Raw genomic sequence first — 19,560 nt, forward strand, 5'->3', positions numbered from 1 at the left:
CATGTCTCCGCATTGAATATGCCCCATAGTGATCTCAGTCTCTCTGATTATAGCTGTATTCATTACAGTAATAAAGATGTGTATGGATTGTGTGTTACTGTACACGCAATCCATTAATACCAACCAGAAAATACTGGGTGACCATGTCAATTCTAAGAAAGTAAAATGTATCTATTTTTAAAGCCTCAGATATATAAAAGAGAATGCCCTGTAAATAAATTAAAAAATCAATGTAGTAACCTGCTGCTTGCCAGTGTAAATATTATTAGGCCATAAGTTGGCCAATCCTTTACACTAAACCCAGTGCACAGTGCTATACTAAATTTGCCCGGTCAAGTTCCATAGCAACTCTTGAAGAAAGCGATTTATAATATTTGCTATAATTGCTCACATTTTCAGATGTATGTATAATATTAAGCCAATATCATGATATCAATAGTCTCTTCAGGTAGTGGTACAAAAACGATGGCTTTTAAAAGTAGAAATTGGCAAATAGGACTCACTTGTGAAATGCTGCAAGCCTTCTCATGGTACATGACATAGGGTGTACATCTTCTGCCGTCAGCGACTCCTCTCCCTGAAATAACAACCCAACAGACCTAGTTGCGCATAGCAGAAGCACCAACTACATAACTAGTTACCATGGCAATCATATATATAGTTGAATGCATTTTGAGCCATAAAATGCGCCTTACAATTAGAAGTGTGTTGTGCAGCTTAGAGCTTAAGATATGACTAACTCAGCACAAGAAACGCATAGGCCAGTTTCAGGATATACTAGAGCAGGCATGTCCAAATGGTGGCCCTCCGGCTGTTGTGAAACTACACATCCCAGCATGCCTTGCCATAGTTTTAGCATTCCATAATAGCAAAACTGTGGCAAGGCATGATGGGACTTGTAGTTTCACAACAGCTGGAGGGTCATAAGTCAGACATCCTGTACTAGAGGTACTGTAGATGCACCAGGTTGATAAGACATAGTAGTTTATGCATTTTGAAAAGGGTAGTAATAAATACTATAGTTACAATGCAGGAATAGGGTATTGGCAACAATACTTGCAAAATGCTCCATTGTACATTCCGTCTTTCTAAGCGTATTTATCAGCATCTTTATTCCGAAACGTTAATGAACTTTGTGATACGGTTCTTCAAATACACATGGAATATAAATATCTCAATAAACAGTGAATAAAACAATGAAACCCATTTGCCAAGCTCAACATTCTTTTATGAAGTTTCAATGTACTGTATAAGAACATATATGGATAATGATAATCCCTTCTTACAAAATGCAGTATTGTTCCAGGTCACTGTATTCTAACATTTATAAAACAATGCTACTACCGCTTCAGGGGAGATTCAAATGAACTGCATGCCAGTCTTTCCTTCATGTAATACAATTACAAGACCAAATTAAGATATATGAACATTTTAATAAAGTACAGCAAGAGAAATACAAATGTACGCTACATCCTGGGTCCAAGGCTGTTATAAGGGATTACATTATTGCTCACCTCCTGTAGAATATCATCCAGCATTTGACTATAAGTATCTACAAGATGATCAATCAGTTGTCTTTTGGAGAGATTGATGCAGTTCTGATTTGCCAAGTTGTCTTTACTCAGACTGCTGTATGCCTTGGAACAGGCCTCAAGCACCTCTGGCTCTGAGTGACTTAATGTTATATGTTTCATTTGCTTCAACAGTGCTTCCAAGTGCTGTAATTAATATTGGAATTATTTGGATATTTTGACATTTCACTTTCCAGTAAAATAATTTTAGCTTTCTTTATAAATATGCATTATTCAATGAAATTCAGAAACTTAATAACCCACCACTTTTGAGTATCCTTCAATGGCTAATAAGACAATAATTTGTAGTTATAGTGGGGTATTCAATCCTAGATGATAATTCCGATGGGCAAAAATAGCGTCCATCAGTATTCAATCCAGGACGTTAATTGGACAGGAATCAACTATGCAGATTCGACTTTTTAAAATGTTGAATCTGCATTGTTGAAAATCCATAGGCTTTCTGACTGTCAGAATATTTTCCAACAGTTGGAAAAACAGACCCTACATTAAATAGGTCGAATGTAGATTCTTTCCTTTTTAAATAAAAAAAAAAATACGGTTCTATCATTGCCATACCTCTGTAAGTAATTATAAATAACAAATAGCATTCAACTAATTATGTCAGAAATACATACAGGTCAACTAATCATTGTGTTAAAGTCACATGGAGGTATACACCAGAACAATTTGGCCTGAATTCCCCTAATTTCGATACACTCTCAACCGATTATATGTAAATTGGGCATGTTTTGGATCCAATTCCGATCCAATGCACTGGTCATTTGGTCGTTTTGCAGATGCTACCTGCTGCAGTCAGGATTTGAAAATGATCCCTTCAACTGGGTACAGATCGCGATCGGATCGTATGCAGATTATGTGCTCCAACTGATCATGCGACCATCGTATGATCGTCTTACAATCTGCTCATGTTCATGATCGTTCTGGTGTGTACCTTGGGCTCAAGAGATCCGACCAAGAACAGAGGATTCTCTGTGTATTGCAGAACCCTGAGTAGTGCACAGTGGTGATGACAAGAATTCAGAGCACTTTCACTGAACCTAACCTCAGATGTGTCTACGATCACAGTAACAGTACACTGGTGGTGAGAAAACAACAGAATTACACACACCACTTACTTTTTCCATGCGGATTTCAGAATAAACCTCCATATCAAAATAGTGAGGTATCTGTAAAAGGTTTATTACTTTAGCTGGGTCTGTTGAAAACTATGAAAAAATATATATATATTTATTAAGTGAGAAATTAATTAAAAACCAATACAATTCTTTATGACAAATTAAAAATATCAATTTGTATAATTACTTATTTCTACCACTTCTTCAAACGTGGGATTTTGCGGTTACATACACAACTACTAAATACTGGATCTTTCCATAGAAAACCAATGCAGAAGCACATAACTGTATAGAACAGTTCTGCTAGAACTCATCGGGTTTGTATTTCTGCTGCACCCAGGGGGTGATTCAGCATGGCTCAGTAAGCAGTGTAATCTTGCTGCTTACCGAGAGGTTAAACACCGCCCATATGATGTGCGAACCTCCGCACCTCTGCGCAGTGTGACTTGCCGCATCTGCATGTGGATGGATGTGTTCGCTGGCATGTCCATTCAGATAAGGCCATACGGGGGGGAAATCTTTTGATGGTTGCCGACCATGGAATGATTTTTCACCCATTTGCAGAAAATAAAGTCAGTCTGATCTGACTATTATCTGGGCCGGAGATAGAGGAACAGGGGGCAGGTGCTGCTGTCATTTGATTTCAGCCTACCGCCCCTTGCAGGCTTCACCACGCTCGCATTTGCATGGGAGTGCACACCATTTTTGAGGGCATGACCGGATAACACTGGGTGTCCCCATGCACCCCCCACCTCTGTGCGAGCGCCTCCACCAGTCACCAAACACAGAGGTCCTGCACATGCGTATAATCGCCCATACGCATGCACACAGCCGCACCATTGGTTCCCCGGCGCGAAAAGCGGGGACCGAGTGATGTTGAATCAGGTCCCCAGTGTGCTGCATCTAAGAACAAGCAAAATCAACAGAACCTCCATTAAACCTGGTATGGGTCATTGGGTTGACCAAATTAAGGTCGACCACTAATGGTCAACAGGGCTTGTCAGCACACAAAATAATGTCAAAATGGTTGAGGTCGACAGGGTCAAAAAGTCAACACAAGCATCAGCTTGACAATGCAAAGAGACAGTTAAAAGGTGGGTTTTTCACGTTTTTGTCACAAAGGTCGACACAGTTGCCATGGATACCGAAAAAGTGCACTGTCCACTTGCCATGCTTTGGGCTTGGCACACTATTATAGTCTCCCTCCACGTCCTAGTGGATGGTAGGGCATGAAATACCGCCTCATGGCACATTACTGCTAAAAAAACGTGAAAAACCCATGTCGACCTTTGGACTGTCAAACTTCCCATTGTCAAGCTAATGCTTGTGTCGACCTTTTGACCCTGTCGACCTTAGCCATGTTGACCTTTTTCATGTGTCAACCTAAGCCCTGTTGACAGTCAGTGGTCGAGCCAATGCATGTCGACCTTAATACACCTAACGACCATATACCCATTAAACCATTAAAAATAGATATCACACTATGGGGCAGATGTATTAAGCCTGGTGAAGAGATAAACTGGAGATAAAGTGGAAGGAGATAACGCACCAGCCAATCAGATCCCAACTGTCATATTTCAAACACAGCTGATTGGCTGGTGCGTTAACTCTTCCAAGTTATCTCCACTTTATCTCCAGTTTATCTCTTCTCCAGGCTTAATACATCTGCCCCACAGTAACAAATATCATGCTCCTTTAAATAATCACAATCTGGAATTGCAGGTCAATTGAACTATTTAATATCAGACACAGGGGGAGAATTACTAAAGCTCCTAGAGAGAAAGTCTAGAGAGATAAGGTACCAACCAATCAGCTTTTACCTGTTATTTTACAGACTGAGGGGGGCTTATATACTAAGCCTTTGGAGAGTGTTAATATGGAAACTACGAACCAATTATTATTATTATCTTTTAACAGTTTCTTATATAGTGCAGACAATTCTGTTGCATTTTACAACTGGAAACAGTGATAAAACCAACTGGGTAGTTACAGACAGCCAAAATGGTAGGAAGGCCCTATGTGCAAGATAACAATCTATAGACCAATCAGCTCCTACCTGCTGTGTTACAGACTGTGAGGAGAGGACAGTTAGGAGTTGGCTTAAGGTGCATTGCCGATGTATTGGCGCAATCCCACAACTTCCATTGTGTCAGGCGATTGGGGGATATTAAACATGTTTAGAAATTGCAATCCCCCAATCCTGGTGGGTATTATGGAATCAGGACATTTTTAAACCCTTCCTGACAGAGCTAGTTTTTGCGTTCCTGACAGAGCCATTTTTTTCAAATCTGACATGTCTCACTTAAGTGGGGATAACTTTTTTTTGCTTTTACTTATCCCAGTGATTTTGAGATTGTTTTTTCGTGACACATTGTACTTCAAATTAGTGGTAAATTTGGGTCGATACAGTCTGTGTTTTTTTGTGAAAAATACCAAAATGTCGTGAAAAAATGGAAAATTTAGCGATTTGCAAAATGTTAAATTTTCTGCTTGTGAGACAAATAATCATACCACTCAAAATAGTTAATAACTAACATAGACCATATGTCTACTTTATGTTTCCATCATTATTTCAACTTCCTTTTAATTTTTTTGGACACTAGGAGGCTTACAATATGAATAGCAAATTCTCAAATTTTCAAGAAAATTTCAAACACTGATTTTTTTAGGGACCAGTTCAGTTCTGATATGACTTTGAGGGACTTGTATGTGAGACACCCCCATAAATGATGCCATTTCAAAAACTGCACCCCTCACAGTATTCAAAACAGCATTTTGGAAGTTTGTTAACCCTTTAGGTGTTTCACAGGAATTAAAACAAAGTGTAGGTGATATTTCAAAATTTCATTTTTTTTGCAGATTTGCAATTTTAATACATTTTTCTAAGGAACACAGTACATTTTACTAGAGAAATGTGACTAAAAATTGATTCCCCCAATTCTTTTGTTTTCAAAAATATCCTATATGTGGCCCTAGTGTGCACGTTGACCAAACCACAGGCTTCATAATAGGAGCACCTACTTGATTTTGGAGCCTCCTTTTTATGAGATTATTTTTTAGGCACCATGTAGGTTTCTAGGCACCATAAGATGCTAAAATTTAGGAACCCCCCCACAAGTTACCCCATTTTGCAAACTACACCCCTCAGGGAATTCATCTAGGGGTATAGTGTACATTTCAAACCCCCAGGGGTTTCACCAATTGTGGTACAACTGGGCAGTGAAAATGAAAAATTACATTTTTTACACAAAAATGCAGTTCTGGCTCAAAATTTTTCATTTTCACAAGGAATGAAGGAGACAAAGCACCCCAAAATCTGTGCCCCAATTTCTCCCGAGTACCGCAATGCCTCACATGTGACCAAAAAATACCAGTTGGGTGCATGGCAGGACTCAGAAGGGAAGGAGTGATTTTTGGATTTTGCAGCTCAGATTCTGGTGGAATTTTGGTGGGTGCTATGTCGCATTAGCAAGACCCCCCAAGCACCAATACAGTGGAACCCCCCCACAAGTGACCCCATTTTGCAAACTACACCCCTCAGGGAATTCATCTAGGGGTATAGTGTACATTTCAAACCCCCAGGGGTTTCACCAATTTTGATACAAGTGGGCAGTGAAAATGAAAAATTACATTTTTTTACACAAAAATGCAGTTCTGGCTCAAAATTTTTCATTTTCAGAAGGTATGAAGGAGAAAAAGCACCCCAAAATCTGTGCCCCAATTTCTCCCGAGTACAGCAATGCCTCACATGTGAACAAAAAATACCAGTTGGGTGCATGGCAGGACTCAGAAGGGAAGGAGTGATTTTTGGATTTTGCAGCACAGATTTTGGTGGAATGAATGGTGGGTGCTATGTTGCACCAATACAGTGGAACCCCCCCACAAGTCACCCCATTTTGCAAAGTACACCCCTCAGGGAATTCATCTAGGGGTATAGTGTACATTTCAAACCCCCAGGGGTTTCACCAATTTTGATACAAGTGGGCAGTGAAAATGAAAAATTACATTTTTTTACACAAAAATGCAGTTCTGGCTCAAAATTTTTCATTTTCAGAAGGTATGAAGGAGAAAAAGCACCCCAAAATCTGTGCCCCAATTTCTCCCGAGTACGGCAATGCCTCACATGTGACCAAAAAATACCAGTTGGGTGCATGGCAGGACTCAGAAGGGAAGGAGTGATTTTTGGATTTTGCAGCTCAGATTCTGGTGGAATTTTGGTGGGTGCTATGTCGCATTAGCAAGACCCCCAAAGCACCAATACAGTGGAACCCCCCCACAAGTGACCCCATTTTGCAAACTACACCCCTCAGGGAATTCATCTAGGGGTATAGTGTACATTTCAAACCCCCAGGGGTTTCACCAATTTTGATACAAGTGGGCAGTGAACATGAAAAATTACATTTATTTACACAAAAATGCAGTTCTGGCTCAAAATTTTTCATTTTCAGAAGGTATGAAGGAGAAAAAGCACCCCAAAATCTGTGCCCCAATTTCTCCCGAGTACGGCAATGCCTCACATGTGACCAAAAAATACCAGTTGGGTGCATGGCAGGACTCAGAAGGGAAGGAGTGATTTTTGGATTTTGCAGCTCAGATTCTGGTGGAATTTTGGTGGGTGCTATGTCGCATTAGCAAGACCCCCAAAGCACCAATACAGTGGAACCCCCCCACAAGTGACCCCATTTTGCAAACTACACCCCTCAGGGAATTCATCTAGGGGTATAGTGTACATTTCAAACCCCCAGGGGTTTCACCAATTTTGATACAAGTGGGCAGTGAACATGAAAAATTACATTTTTTTACACAAAAATGCAGTTCTGGCTCAAAATTTTTCATTTTCAGAAGGTATGAAGGAGAAAAAGCACCCCAAAATCTGTGCCCCAATTTCTCCCGAGTACGGCAATGCCTCACATGTGAACAAAAAATACCAGTTGGGTGCATGGCAGGACTCAGAAGGGAAGGAGTGATTTTTGGATTTTGCAGCTCAGATTCTGGTGGAATTTTGGTGGGTGCTATGTCGCATTAGCAAGACCCCCCAAGCACCAAGACAGTGGAACCCCCCCACAAGTGACCCCATTTTGCAAACTACACCCCTCAGGGAATTCATCTAGGGGTATAGTGTACATTTCAAACCCCCAGGGGTTTCACCAATTTTGATACAAGTGGGCAGTGAACATGAAAAATTACATTTTTTTACACAAAAACGCAGTTCTGGCTCAAAATTTTTCATTTTCAGAAGGTATGAAGGAGAAAAAGCACCCCAAAATCTGTGCCCCAATTTCTCCCGAGTACGGCAATGCCTCACATGTGAACAAAAAATACCAGTTGGGTGCATGGCAGGACTCAGAAGGGAAGGAGTGATTTTTGGATTTTGCAGCTCAGATTCTGGTGGAATTTTGGTGGGTGCTATGTCGCATTAGCAAGACCCCCCAAGCACCAAGACAGTGGAACCCCCCCACAAGTGACCCCATTTTGCAAACTACACCCCTCAGGGAATTCATCTAGGGGTATAGTGTACATTTCAAACCCCCAGGGGTTTCACCAATTTTGATACAAGTGGGCAGTGAACATGAAAAATTACATTTTTTTACACAAAAACGCAGTTCTGGCTCAAAATTTTTCATTTTCAGAAGGTATGAAGGAGAAAAAGCACCCCAAAATCTGTGCCCCAATTTCTCCCGAGTACGGCAATGCCTCACATGTGAACAAAAAATACCAGTTGGGTGCATGGCAGGACTCAGAAGGGAAGGAGTGATTTTTGGATTTTGCAGCTCAGATTCTGGTGGAATTTTGGTGGGTGCTATGTCGCATTAGCAAGACCCCCAAAGCACCAATACAGTGGAACCCCCCCACAAGTGACCCCATTTTGCAAACTACACCCCTCAGGGAATTCATCTAGGGGTATAGTGTACATTTCAAACCCCCAGGGGTTTCACCAATTTTGATACAAGTGGGCAGTGAACATGAAAAATTACATTTTTTTACACAAAAATGCAGTTCTGGCTCAAAATTTTTCATTTTCAGAAGGTATGAAGGAGAAAAAGCACCCCAAAATCTGTGCCCCAATTTCTCCCGAGTACGGCAATGCCTCACATGTGACCAAAAAATACCAGTTGGGTGCATGGCAGGACTCAGAAGGGAAGGAGTGATTTTTGGATTTTGCAGCTCAGATTCTGGTGGAATTTTGGTGGGTGCTATGTCGCATTAGCAAGACCCCCAAAGCACCAATACAGTGGAACCCCCCCACAAGTGACCCCATTTTGCAAACTACACCCCTCAGGGAATTCATCTAGGGGTATAGTGTACATTTCAAACCCCCAGGGGTTTCACCAATTTTGATACAAGTGGGCAGTGAACATGAAAAATTACATTTTTTTACAAAAAAATGCAGTTCTGGCTCAAAATTTTTCATTTTCAGAAGGTATGAAGGAGAAAAAGCACCCCAAAATCTGTGCCCCAATTTCTCCAGAGTACGGCAATGCCTCACATGTGAACAAAAAATACCAGTTGGGTGCATGGCAGGACTCAGAAGGGAAGGAGTGATTTTTGGATTTTGCAGCACAGATTTTGGTGGAATGAATGGTGGGTGCTATGTTGCACCAATACAGTGGAACCCCCCCACAAGTCACCCCATTTTGCGAAGTACACCCCTCAGGGAATTCATCTAGGGGTATAGTGTACATTTCAAACCCCCAGGGGTTTCACCAATTTTGATACAAGTGGGCAGTGAAAATGAAAAATTACATTTTTTTACACAAAAATGCAGTTCTGGCTCAAAATTTTTCATTTTCAGAAGGAATGAAGGAGACAAAGCACCCCAAAATCTGTGCCCCAATTTCTCCCGAGTACGGCAATGCCTCATGTGTGACCAAAAAGTGGCAGGACTCAGAAGGGAAGGAGTGATATTTGGAGTTTGCAGCACAAATTCTGGTGGAATGATGGTGGGTGCTATGTCGCATTAGCAAGACCCCCAAAGCACCAATACAGTGGAACCCCCCCACAAGTGACCCCATTTTGCAAACTACACCCCTCAGGGAATTCATCTAGGGGTATAGTGTACATTTCAAACCCCCAGGGGTTTCACCAATTTTGATAAAACTGGGCAGTGAACATGAAAAATTACATTTTTTTACACAAAAATGCAGTTCTGGCTCAAAATTTTTCATTTTCACAAGGAATGAAGGAGAAAAAGCACCCCAAAATCTGTGCCCCAATATCTCCCAAGTACGGCAATGCCTCACATGTGACCAAAAATACCAGTTGGGTGCATGGCAGGACTCAGGAGGGAAGGAGTGATTTTTGGATTTTGCGGCTCAGATTCTGGTGGAATGAATGGTGGGTGCTATGTGGCATTAGCAAGACCCCCGAAGCACGGTGAAATTATGAACCTAATATTCCATAGATGTGTGGTATATTTTAAAACACTCCTTTATACATAGGCCGGGTTTGTCGGGGCAAGTGTCACACTGGAAAATAGTTTGCTTTCTTATTCCCTTTTTATAGCAAACTTTGCACCTTTTTTGTGTCCTGCCCTTTTTTCCAGTGGAGGGGATTTCATCAGGAAAATGCTGCCCTGGTACAATACGGGGGCCAGTACTAGAAGTACTGGGGCCCTCTGCCTGCTGGTTCCCAAATATTAGGCCCTTTATGACTTCCTCTTGAAAGTGCATAAATGTCCCCCTCTGGCCGGTAGAACGGAATAGCACGTAAGCGTTATACAGTGCCATCTGGATGATATACACGGCCACCTTCTTGTACCAGATTTTTGTTTTCCGCAGGGCACTGTACGGCTTCAGTACCTGATCTGAAAGATCCACTCCGCCCATGTACCTATTGTAATCCAGGATACAATTAGGTTTTGAGGTGTGGGTACTGGTACCTCGTACAGGGACGGAGGTGGTACTGTCTCCGTGAATTGTTGTCAGTATAAGGACATCCCTCTTGTCCTTATATTTGACCAACAACATATTTTCGTTGCATATTCCCCTGCTTTCACTCCTTCTCATTACTTGGGCAATGTGCGTTTTTGGGAGGCCTCTTTGGTTCTTGCGCACAGTACCGCAAGCTGCTGTACCTCTTGAACCAAGGGCCTTAAACAGGGGGATGCTAGTGTAAAAGTTATCCACATAGAGGTGATAACCTTTATCCAGGAAGGGGTGCACTAAATCCCAGACAATTTTCCCACTAACACCTACGAGGGAGGGGGGGCATTCTGGCGGTTCAATTCTTGAATCCTTCCCTTCATAAACCCTAAACCTGTGGGTGTACCCTGAGGTGCTTTCACACAGTTTATACATTTTTATGCCATACCTTGCCCTCTTACTGGGAAGGTACTGGCGGAATTTAACCCTTCCTTTAAAATGTATAAGGGACTCGTCGATACAAATAAATTTTTCAGGGATGTACACCTCTTCAAATTTGGCACTGAAATGATCAATGACCGGCCTGACTTTGAATAGCCGGTCAAAGGTGGGATCATCTCTGGGTGGGCACTGTGCATTATCGGTGTAATGTATAAATTTAAGAATTGTCTCAAATCGAGTCCGGGTCATGGCCATACGGTAAAATGGAGTACTGTACAGAACATCTGTACTCCAATATTGCCTAATTTCTGGCTTTTTTACTATGCCCATATGAAACACCAGACCCCAAAACGTCATCATCTCTACTGCATCTACAGGGGTCCACCTAGCAAATGATGACGTGGGGTTTTGAGCAATAAACTGCTGGGCATATAAATTAGTTTGGTCCACCATTAAATTTATAAAATCATCAGAGAAAAATAATTTGAAAAAGTCAATTTCTCTGAGACCTGTGGAATCAAATTGGATTCCTGGCATGGCCAAAAACTCAGGAACCTGGGGCTCAAAATTGTCTGGTGGTGGGGTCCATACGAGATCAATTGTTGGGGGGGGGGTCTCAGCTGCTCTACGGGGGCGTCTTTGAGGGGGTCCCTCATCACCAGAGGAGGAAGAGGAGCTTAAGACGAATCCTTCAAATTCCCCGCTTGCATCACTGGCTGTGTCAGAGTCAGAAGCAAGCATGGCATATGCCTCCTCCACTGAATACATTCTCCTGGATGACTGGGAGGACATTTGGGAGGACATTTGGGAGGACATTTGGGATGCCATTTTTATTTTTGTGTTACTGGTAGTGAAATGTTTCAACACGTGTATAGTGTAGGGGGGGGGTACAAACTTTATTTCAACCTGGGGGGAATGTAGTGTGTAATGTGTATGTAGTGCAGAAAAAAAAAATACTTTATACCAAAAAAGAAAATTGAAGGGGTTAAAAAAAAAAAAAATTGAAGGGGTTAAAAAAAAAAAAAATTGAAGGGGTTAAAAAAAAAAAAGGTCCTGCGCCAAAAATTGAGCACAGATGTTGGTCAGTAACGTCTGTCACTGAACAGCGCTCAAAGGCAACAGGAATTTGATCAAAAAAAAAAAAATAGATCAACCCTGTGCCGAAAAAGCTGATCAGTGATGTACGTCACTGATCAGCGCACAGTGGCCACAGGACACCCACAAAATCACAGTGTGTGTAAAAAAAAAATTAAAAAAAGACCACACAGCACCCACAAAAAAAAAAAAGGTGATCAGTGATGCGACACTGATTACCAGTGAGGGGCAGCAGGTGCACAACCTTTGGTGCAACTGACAGGTATATATATAAAAAAAAAAAAACCTCTGTACCCCCAAAAAAGTTGCTGATCACCTCAGATATAGTGATCAGCACAAAAGGCGGGGGCAGCAGACACAAAATTTAGCACTCTCTATCACTCTCTGTCACTATCTCTCTCTATCTCTCACTATCTATCACTCTATGACACTGCAGCAGCAGCACTGACAGGTATATCTATATATAAAAAAAAACCTGCGCCCCCAAAAAGTTGCTGATCAGTTAATTTATACTGATCAGCACAAAAGGAGGGGGCAGCAGTCAGTTATATAAAAAATATATAGCACAATCTGTCACTATCTCTCTCTATCTCTCTCTCTCTCTATCTCTCTCTATCTCTCTATAACTATCACACTGCAGCAGCACAAAATATAGCACTCTGTCACTAGGCCTCTCTATCTATCTCTCTCTCTCTATCTATAACTATATCACACTGCAGCAGCACAAAATATAGCACTCTCTGACACTATCTCTCTCTCTATCTCTCTCTATCTCTCTCTATCTCTCTCTATCTCTCTCTATCTCTCTCTATCTCTCTCTATCTCTCTCTATCTATCTCTATCTATCTCTCTATCTAGCTATTACACTGCAGCAGCACAATTTCACAGCACAGGAAGGCACAAGTAGCAACAGGATCCAGGAAGCATCCAGCACACTACAAGCACAGATCAAGCAGTGATCAAGCAGTGATGAAGCAGTGATCAGGTAAGTATGGAGCAAGGTTCTGGTCAGTATATGGCGGCAGGTGGGCACGGTGACCGCACTGCACGCTATTCCAGACCGGAATGGCGTCTGCAGTGCAGTCACCGTTAGTTTAAACCCCCCTCCATGGCTGTGATTGGTCCGTCGGTCCAACGGACCAATCACGGCCTTTGGGGGCGGGCGGGGTGAGGTGGGGTGACACCAGTGTCACCCTTACACCCCGCGGTGATTGGTGCTGTACTTTACAGCACCAATCACCTCCGATCCCGTGTCACCGGCGAACGTTATTCGCCGGTGACACAGGAAAACGCTGTGAATGGCTGTTCACACTGAACAGCCAATCACAGCGATCGCCGACGGGGGGGCGGCATCGCAGCCCCCCCTGGGCATGCACGGACATGTCTGCTGTCAGGGACAGCAGACATGTTGAAACTGTCACCGCGTCTATAGACGCGGTGACAGTTTAAATCCATGACGTACATTTACGCCATGTGTCGGGAAGTGCTTCCCGACCATGACGTAAATGTACGTCAAATGTCGGGAAGGGGTTAACATCATTTGCCTGATCCTCCGACGGATCGACGATCTTCGATGGCCGCAAATAGGCTGGTCACATATCATGGCATCATGTAGCCTGATGTATGGGCACCTTAAGTACATAGATGCCTGAGTCTGAAAAATTACAATTAATTGGTTGGTACTTTATCTCTCCCCAAGCTTTGATAACTCTCCCCCAATAGTGAAACAGAAGGACAGGAGACTGAAGCCAGGTGTACAATCGAAAATATTGGCTCAGAATGTCATATCTGGCCAAACTGGACCAACTGCTCAGTGTGCATGGCCAAGATGCAAGTGCCAGCAACCACTAGTGACGTTGGTCATCGGCCCTGCTACACAGCCAACCAGGCGATAACGCCAGCGAACTAGTTCTATGTAAATGAAGGATGGAGGAATATATCCCACAGTCCTTCATATATTGTTCTAATGTGTACCCAGAATTCTATAGGTTGGCTCGTCAAGCCAACATACCGGCTGTTTACATATTGTTCAGTGTGTAACGAGCTTTAGAAATGTAGGATTCTAAGAGGTCCAAGTGAAGCCAATATGCAAAGTAATTTATCATATGTAAAGCAAATTTGGCTTGTGCTCTATATAGGATCACCAAACTCATTGCTGAATTATAGCAGTATGTTACCTTATACAACAGAATGCAGGGGTAGATCTACTATGAAACTAATGAAGCTTAAGCCCCAGATGTGCAATTCTTTTAAGAGTACATTCTTCAACAAAATGGAGTTTTGAGAGTGTTGTGAGGTAATTATGTCAGTGCTGAGCAGTGTGTGCTATCAGCCATTTACTAAGAAGGGGGAAAAGAGTGCTGCAAAGTGATTAATGAAAGGGGGGTGCCTGTTAATATTGATGAAGGGGTGCCGATAGGCAATTACTGAAGAAAGGGGGAGTGTTCAAGCTGTAGGGTCCCAAAAAGATACGTCCACCAATACTGCAATGTACAGTATTATGCCAAGTACTCACAAGTCATCATAGTATTGACTTTTTCTGGGTATTACGAGACCAGGAGAAAGAGGGTAAAAATTCTAGGAGCAATTTTTTTTTTACTCTTGATCAAACCACAATAATAAAAAAAAAAAAAAAACTTGTCAGTAATGCTCTCAAGTCATAACAGATATATTGGATAGTTTAGTAAAATGCTATCCTACAAGGTATACGTTATTATTGTATCTACACTGATTTCTTTTCTTCTTCATGTCAGATCTGTAAATGACTTAATTTGCTGCAGGACATAAGGATCCCACAGGACGCAGTTTGGCTCCTGTGGTTGTTTTGATGTAGCACAAGTGACTGGCAACGTTCTCTTTTGTGTTACCTTTGCCAGGAGCAAGGGAAGGGTCGCTAAGAAGTGTTCAGTAATTCCTTCCCGGTCTTCCACTTGTGCTTTCTTCTCCTTGGCTGAAAGAACCTAACATTAAACAGTACAATTTACACACAAAACTGAAATGTGTTTCACAGTTGTGCTGTAAAACTAGAATCACTGTAACATTTAAGAAAGTGAAAATATATGACGCAAGATGGGCAAAATGATCCCACTAATGAAGTAATCATGGCCTAACCAGAACACAATATTCCCAATAAATATGCTCAGCAAACATGCAGCATGAGTAGGGGGTGCACCATGCAATGCTGTTGTATGGAAGCATATAGACTGAACATACCTTTTTGGCTGCCCCTCTGCCAACAGGAGGATGGCCTTCTACAGCCTGTCGGATCGCTGCCAACATGAGTTCTACCAACAGGTTTTCCTGAGTCGCGCTCATGTCTGAAACCCAATGAAACCATTACTTGAACCAAAAAGTTACAAAGCAAAGCATGCTAGAATATAAAATAAGCATAGGTGTGAGCACATTGAGTCTTATGGGTGCACAGGCACCCCCTAATGCTGTTCCCACCCTTTTGAACACCTTCCTACCAGCAATACCTTTTACCAAAGACTTTTGCTTTTTAGAACTGTATTCCATTCAAAGAAGCGCCCATCAATCAATTATGCGTGTTTTGCATTGTTACTTGCACCAGACCAGTCATATCACTACATATCATCCATACCTGTATATGTTTTTTACTTTATTTGCATGTAATATTATACTGAGAGCTGTTTTATATTGTAGCGAGTACCAATAGATGATGGTAGACATATCTGATTGGCGCTGTTAGACACACCCAATGGGCGGTGTTATACATTCCCAATATGTGGTGCTAGGCACACCCCTTTGACGGTGCACCCCCTAATAAAATGTGCTGCGCACGCCTATGAAGATAAGCCTGCACTTTACAGAACATATGTCAGTATTAGCTAATGAAACCGCTTCCAACTGAGGTCGCTGAATGAACAACAGGAAAAGGTAAAATGGCAAGAAACATAATATTTTAAATGAATGAAATGGCAAGTACCACTAGCAACAAGGAGGGGGGGGGGGGGGGTCACACAAGTATAATCAATTAATCAAATGAAAATCATAATGTACACAGAGCTGGATTAAAGGGGGGAGGTGGCTCTGGGGGTACGTATCCCCAGGTCCCCCTCTCTGAAAGGGCCCCAATTGAGCCAACTGACAGTTTGTTTGTTTTTGCCTCCGCTGAGGAGAACGCAGGGAAGCTGTGAATTACATGCTGCAGAGCAGCGCACAGCTCCACGGCTCTCAGGCAGATCCTCTCTCTATTCATCACATGGGGCTTTGAAACGGAGCTGCTGCTGGGCTGGCTGACTGAGGCTGACTATACAGGTGTGTGTTACTCCATGTGGGTACACGTGGCAGGGGCATGGGGGTGATGTGTGTGGGCACCTTTAATATATTACTGTATGCTGGCCTAGTGAGCACTTGTCATGGTAGGTAGCTGCAGTGGGGGTGTGGGGTGACATCTACGGTAATTGCTTGTGAGGATTATTTGCTTTAATACTGTTGTTTGTATGTATGCTGTGTGTATGTATCCTGTTACCTGCACATCGTTTTTACCCTTATTAAGGCACGGTCATCTCACCTTTGGTATCTTGCAGCAGGATAGACGTCATACATTGCCAGTCCTTTAGAAACCTGGGTGTGCAATCCCACAGACTGTCCACTAGGTATGTCACATGCTCATGCATCTAAAGACAGATACACAAATTAACCACAATTTTTGGAGGTGTTCATAAAGTGATAATATTTACTCATCACATAAGTCATGCAAAAAGAGTATGGCACCAAAAGCATTGTGCAGATCGTGACATATATATACTGTATAAGCATTCTTTATCCTATACTGTAATGCCTATATGTATGCACAAGCACAGTATGTTTGTTACTGTCATTTAGTTGCTAGTTTACTAATTTAGCTAGACTGTCATCATCTAGTGTTTTTAATGCTCCTGCGATTCTCCCCTACATAAAGTGCCAGCCTCTGACAAGGCGAGGATCTCAGCTTCTCTAGAACCGCGCATCACACTCCCATGAGGAGCAGAGGATGCCCCTTGCTCTTGCTAAGGTAAGAGCTGCAGGTAAGTGGGTGTAATTCCAGTGCCCCCCCCCCATTTCTGTGAAGGGAGGGCGGCTGAGCTAGCACTGACACTAACTTTGTGTTTGCACAAATATCTATGCTTCTGTGTGTATGTGGACAGGAGTGTTTATAATGTTGCAATAGATATAGATGATTTTTCTGTAAAGTAAAAACTGCTAGTTAGTAAAAATTGTCAAGCGTATGCTTATCACAGACAACCATCTAGGCCAGGGGTACGGAACGTAGGCCTATGCTTTAGATCACACGTACCTGCCACGAATTTTGTTATTAGGGCATGTATCATGTGGCAACTGTGTCAGGACGTGCTGGGATGTGTAGTTCCAAAGCAGCCGGAAGGCCGCATGTAACATACCGCTAGTCTAATGTAGGCCATTTTAAATCTAACTTGCTGTAATTTCCTATTTCTTGAAACACAGCATAGGTGTTAATCTTCATCAAAACTGGTGGATGGATGTAGCTGTTCGATCAGGGCTGGCCAACACCGGCCCTCCAGATGTTGATTAACTACACATCCCAGCATGCCTTGCATCAGTTTCAGCATGGCAACATAGCAAAACTAATGCAAAGCATTCTGGGATGTGTAGTTCACTAACATCTGGAGGGCCGGTGTTGCCCAGCCCTGTGTTAGATCATACTGTTCAGCCCAGATATACGTGTGGATATTACAAATTTGACCATAAACATCATTTTAAGATGTTACAAATCCAATTTCTCAGATAAATCAACTTCCTGCATTGCCCAGGTAAGGTAAAGCTATAAACTCCAAGGATAATTATGCTGCTCTACCCATCTCTGCCAGCTTTCACTGGTACTGGCAGGCAACACACCTCTGCTGTGACTCTCCCTGCTGCTTCAACCAACCAGTGTTTTATTCAGGAGTAAAGCTGGATACACACCAGAAAAATAATCTTATAGTGTGTTTCCAGCTGAAGTGGAGTGCATCAATCTTAACCCAAATATAAGGCTATAGAATCTTTTAGGAATACACAGGGGGGAATTTACTAAAATCGAAGTTCTATTTCAGATGGGATATTGCTATGGCAACCAATCAGATTCTATCATCTTCTAGAAGGTGCTACATAAATATGAAGTAGATGCTGATTGGTTGCCCATAGCAACATCCCATGTGAACTCCCATTTTAGTAAATTTCCCCACAATGTCTAATTGCAGTCATTAATATTTACAATGTACCTCATTTTCAAGGAAGAAATCTAAAAGATTCTTCAACTGTGTTAGATTGTCCTCAGAACTTTCGGTCTCTTGTGCATCTCTGTTTTCTCCTGTTGCTGGGTTCAATTGCCTGTAAATCATTAATTGGAGATCTAATATTAGGAGAAACAGGGCCTGATTACACTTATGTACTGTATGGGCGCTCAGTGACTCGCCGGTCATACTGCCCATGTGCATGTAACAAAGGTTATACAACTGGCATATAGAATCTAATGTTGTGGTATGTGAAGGAGACTTTGGCTTTAGGATGCCCAGCCAACACAAGAGCGCAATGTACATAAAGAAATGGTTCCATCAGTAAGTTACAGTAGTAAGAACTTTACCCCCCACTCTACATCAGGGCGGGTGATGGCTAACAACCATGGAATAAATTAGGCCTTCATTTTATTCCTTCACTGCCACCTACAAGGTGATCCAATTCATCCTACGTAATGTACCTACATGAATATCTGCCAAGTACAGTTAACACTGCATGTTGGCAACAAAAAGACCCAAATGACCAAGATGTCACATTGCACATGATAAAAAAAGGGATTTTAAAATAATGAAGATGCTAACAAAAAAGTTAATGGATAATTAGACCTGGCACTGTAGTGAGGACTGGATGACCAGAGGGCAAGAACAGGAGAAGAGATGAAAAGATTAAAAGGTGAGCAAACAATTCTCTCTTGCACTAGGGAATATCACTGTGTTTAGTTTCCTCTCCGTGGTCCTCTCTATCATCACACAGTAGGGTCAATCCTATTCTGTGCACAGCTTGCGATGTGTTGTAGCTGCAATGTGGTAGTGACACCTGAATGCGCACCCTTCTGGGACCACACACAATGTTCAGGGCCCTATGCGGCAGCGGACACTTTTGTGCAAATCTCGGCGCCGTAAAGTGCAGCGCTGCTGTGATGACTTGGACGCGCAAATATATCGCACTCATTTGGTTTGGCTCCTGTGTTTAAAGCCCTCTTCCTGGATTGTATAACTGAATTGATGCAAAAGTAAGTCTTCACAGTGTTAAATAAAGGAACCCATGCAGAGGTCCAACTTGTCTGAGGCTCAACCTCTTTTACCTTCAGCTCCCCGGAATGGCTCCATCCGACTTGGCACTTGATGTGCCATTTTTTTGCATGCAATTTATCAAATGAAAAATAACTTTTGGGAAGCTGCTGGGGGGGGTTCA

The 19,560-nt window shown here is 42.3% G+C and overlaps 1 protein-coding gene across 4 annotated transcripts in view; it reads right to left on the bottom strand.

Moving 5' to 3' along the window:
• Positions 1–19,560, bottom strand: part of LOC146057470 (cohesin subunit SA-2-like) — a 126,004-nt gene that overhangs the window by 48,259 nt on the left and 58,185 nt on the right. For 3 of the 4 annotated variants that reach the window (XM_083168736.1, XM_083168735.1, XM_083168737.1), the window contains exons 15-21: positions 18,351–18,459; positions 16,643–16,748; positions 15,322–15,425; positions 14,976–15,068; positions 2,711–2,800; positions 1,515–1,718; positions 504–577 (exon numbers count right to left, since the gene is read on the bottom strand). In XM_083168736.1, coding sequence (XP_083024862.1) covers positions 504–577; positions 1,515–1,718; positions 2,711–2,800; positions 14,976–15,068; positions 15,322–15,425; positions 16,643–16,748; positions 18,351–18,459 — 780 coding nt within the window. The remainder of the gene's footprint in view (positions 1–503; positions 578–1,514; positions 1,719–2,710; positions 2,801–14,975; positions 15,069–15,321; positions 15,426–16,642; positions 16,749–18,350; positions 18,460–19,560) is intronic. The other variant, XM_083168738.1, reaches the window with a different exon arrangement.

The sequence above is a fragment of the Crinia signifera genome, chromosome 2, assembly GCF_055691185.1.
Source record: "Crinia signifera chromosome 2, ASM5569118v1, whole genome shotgun sequence".
Taxonomy (NCBI): domain Eukaryota; kingdom Metazoa; phylum Chordata; class Amphibia; order Anura; family Myobatrachidae; genus Crinia; species Crinia signifera.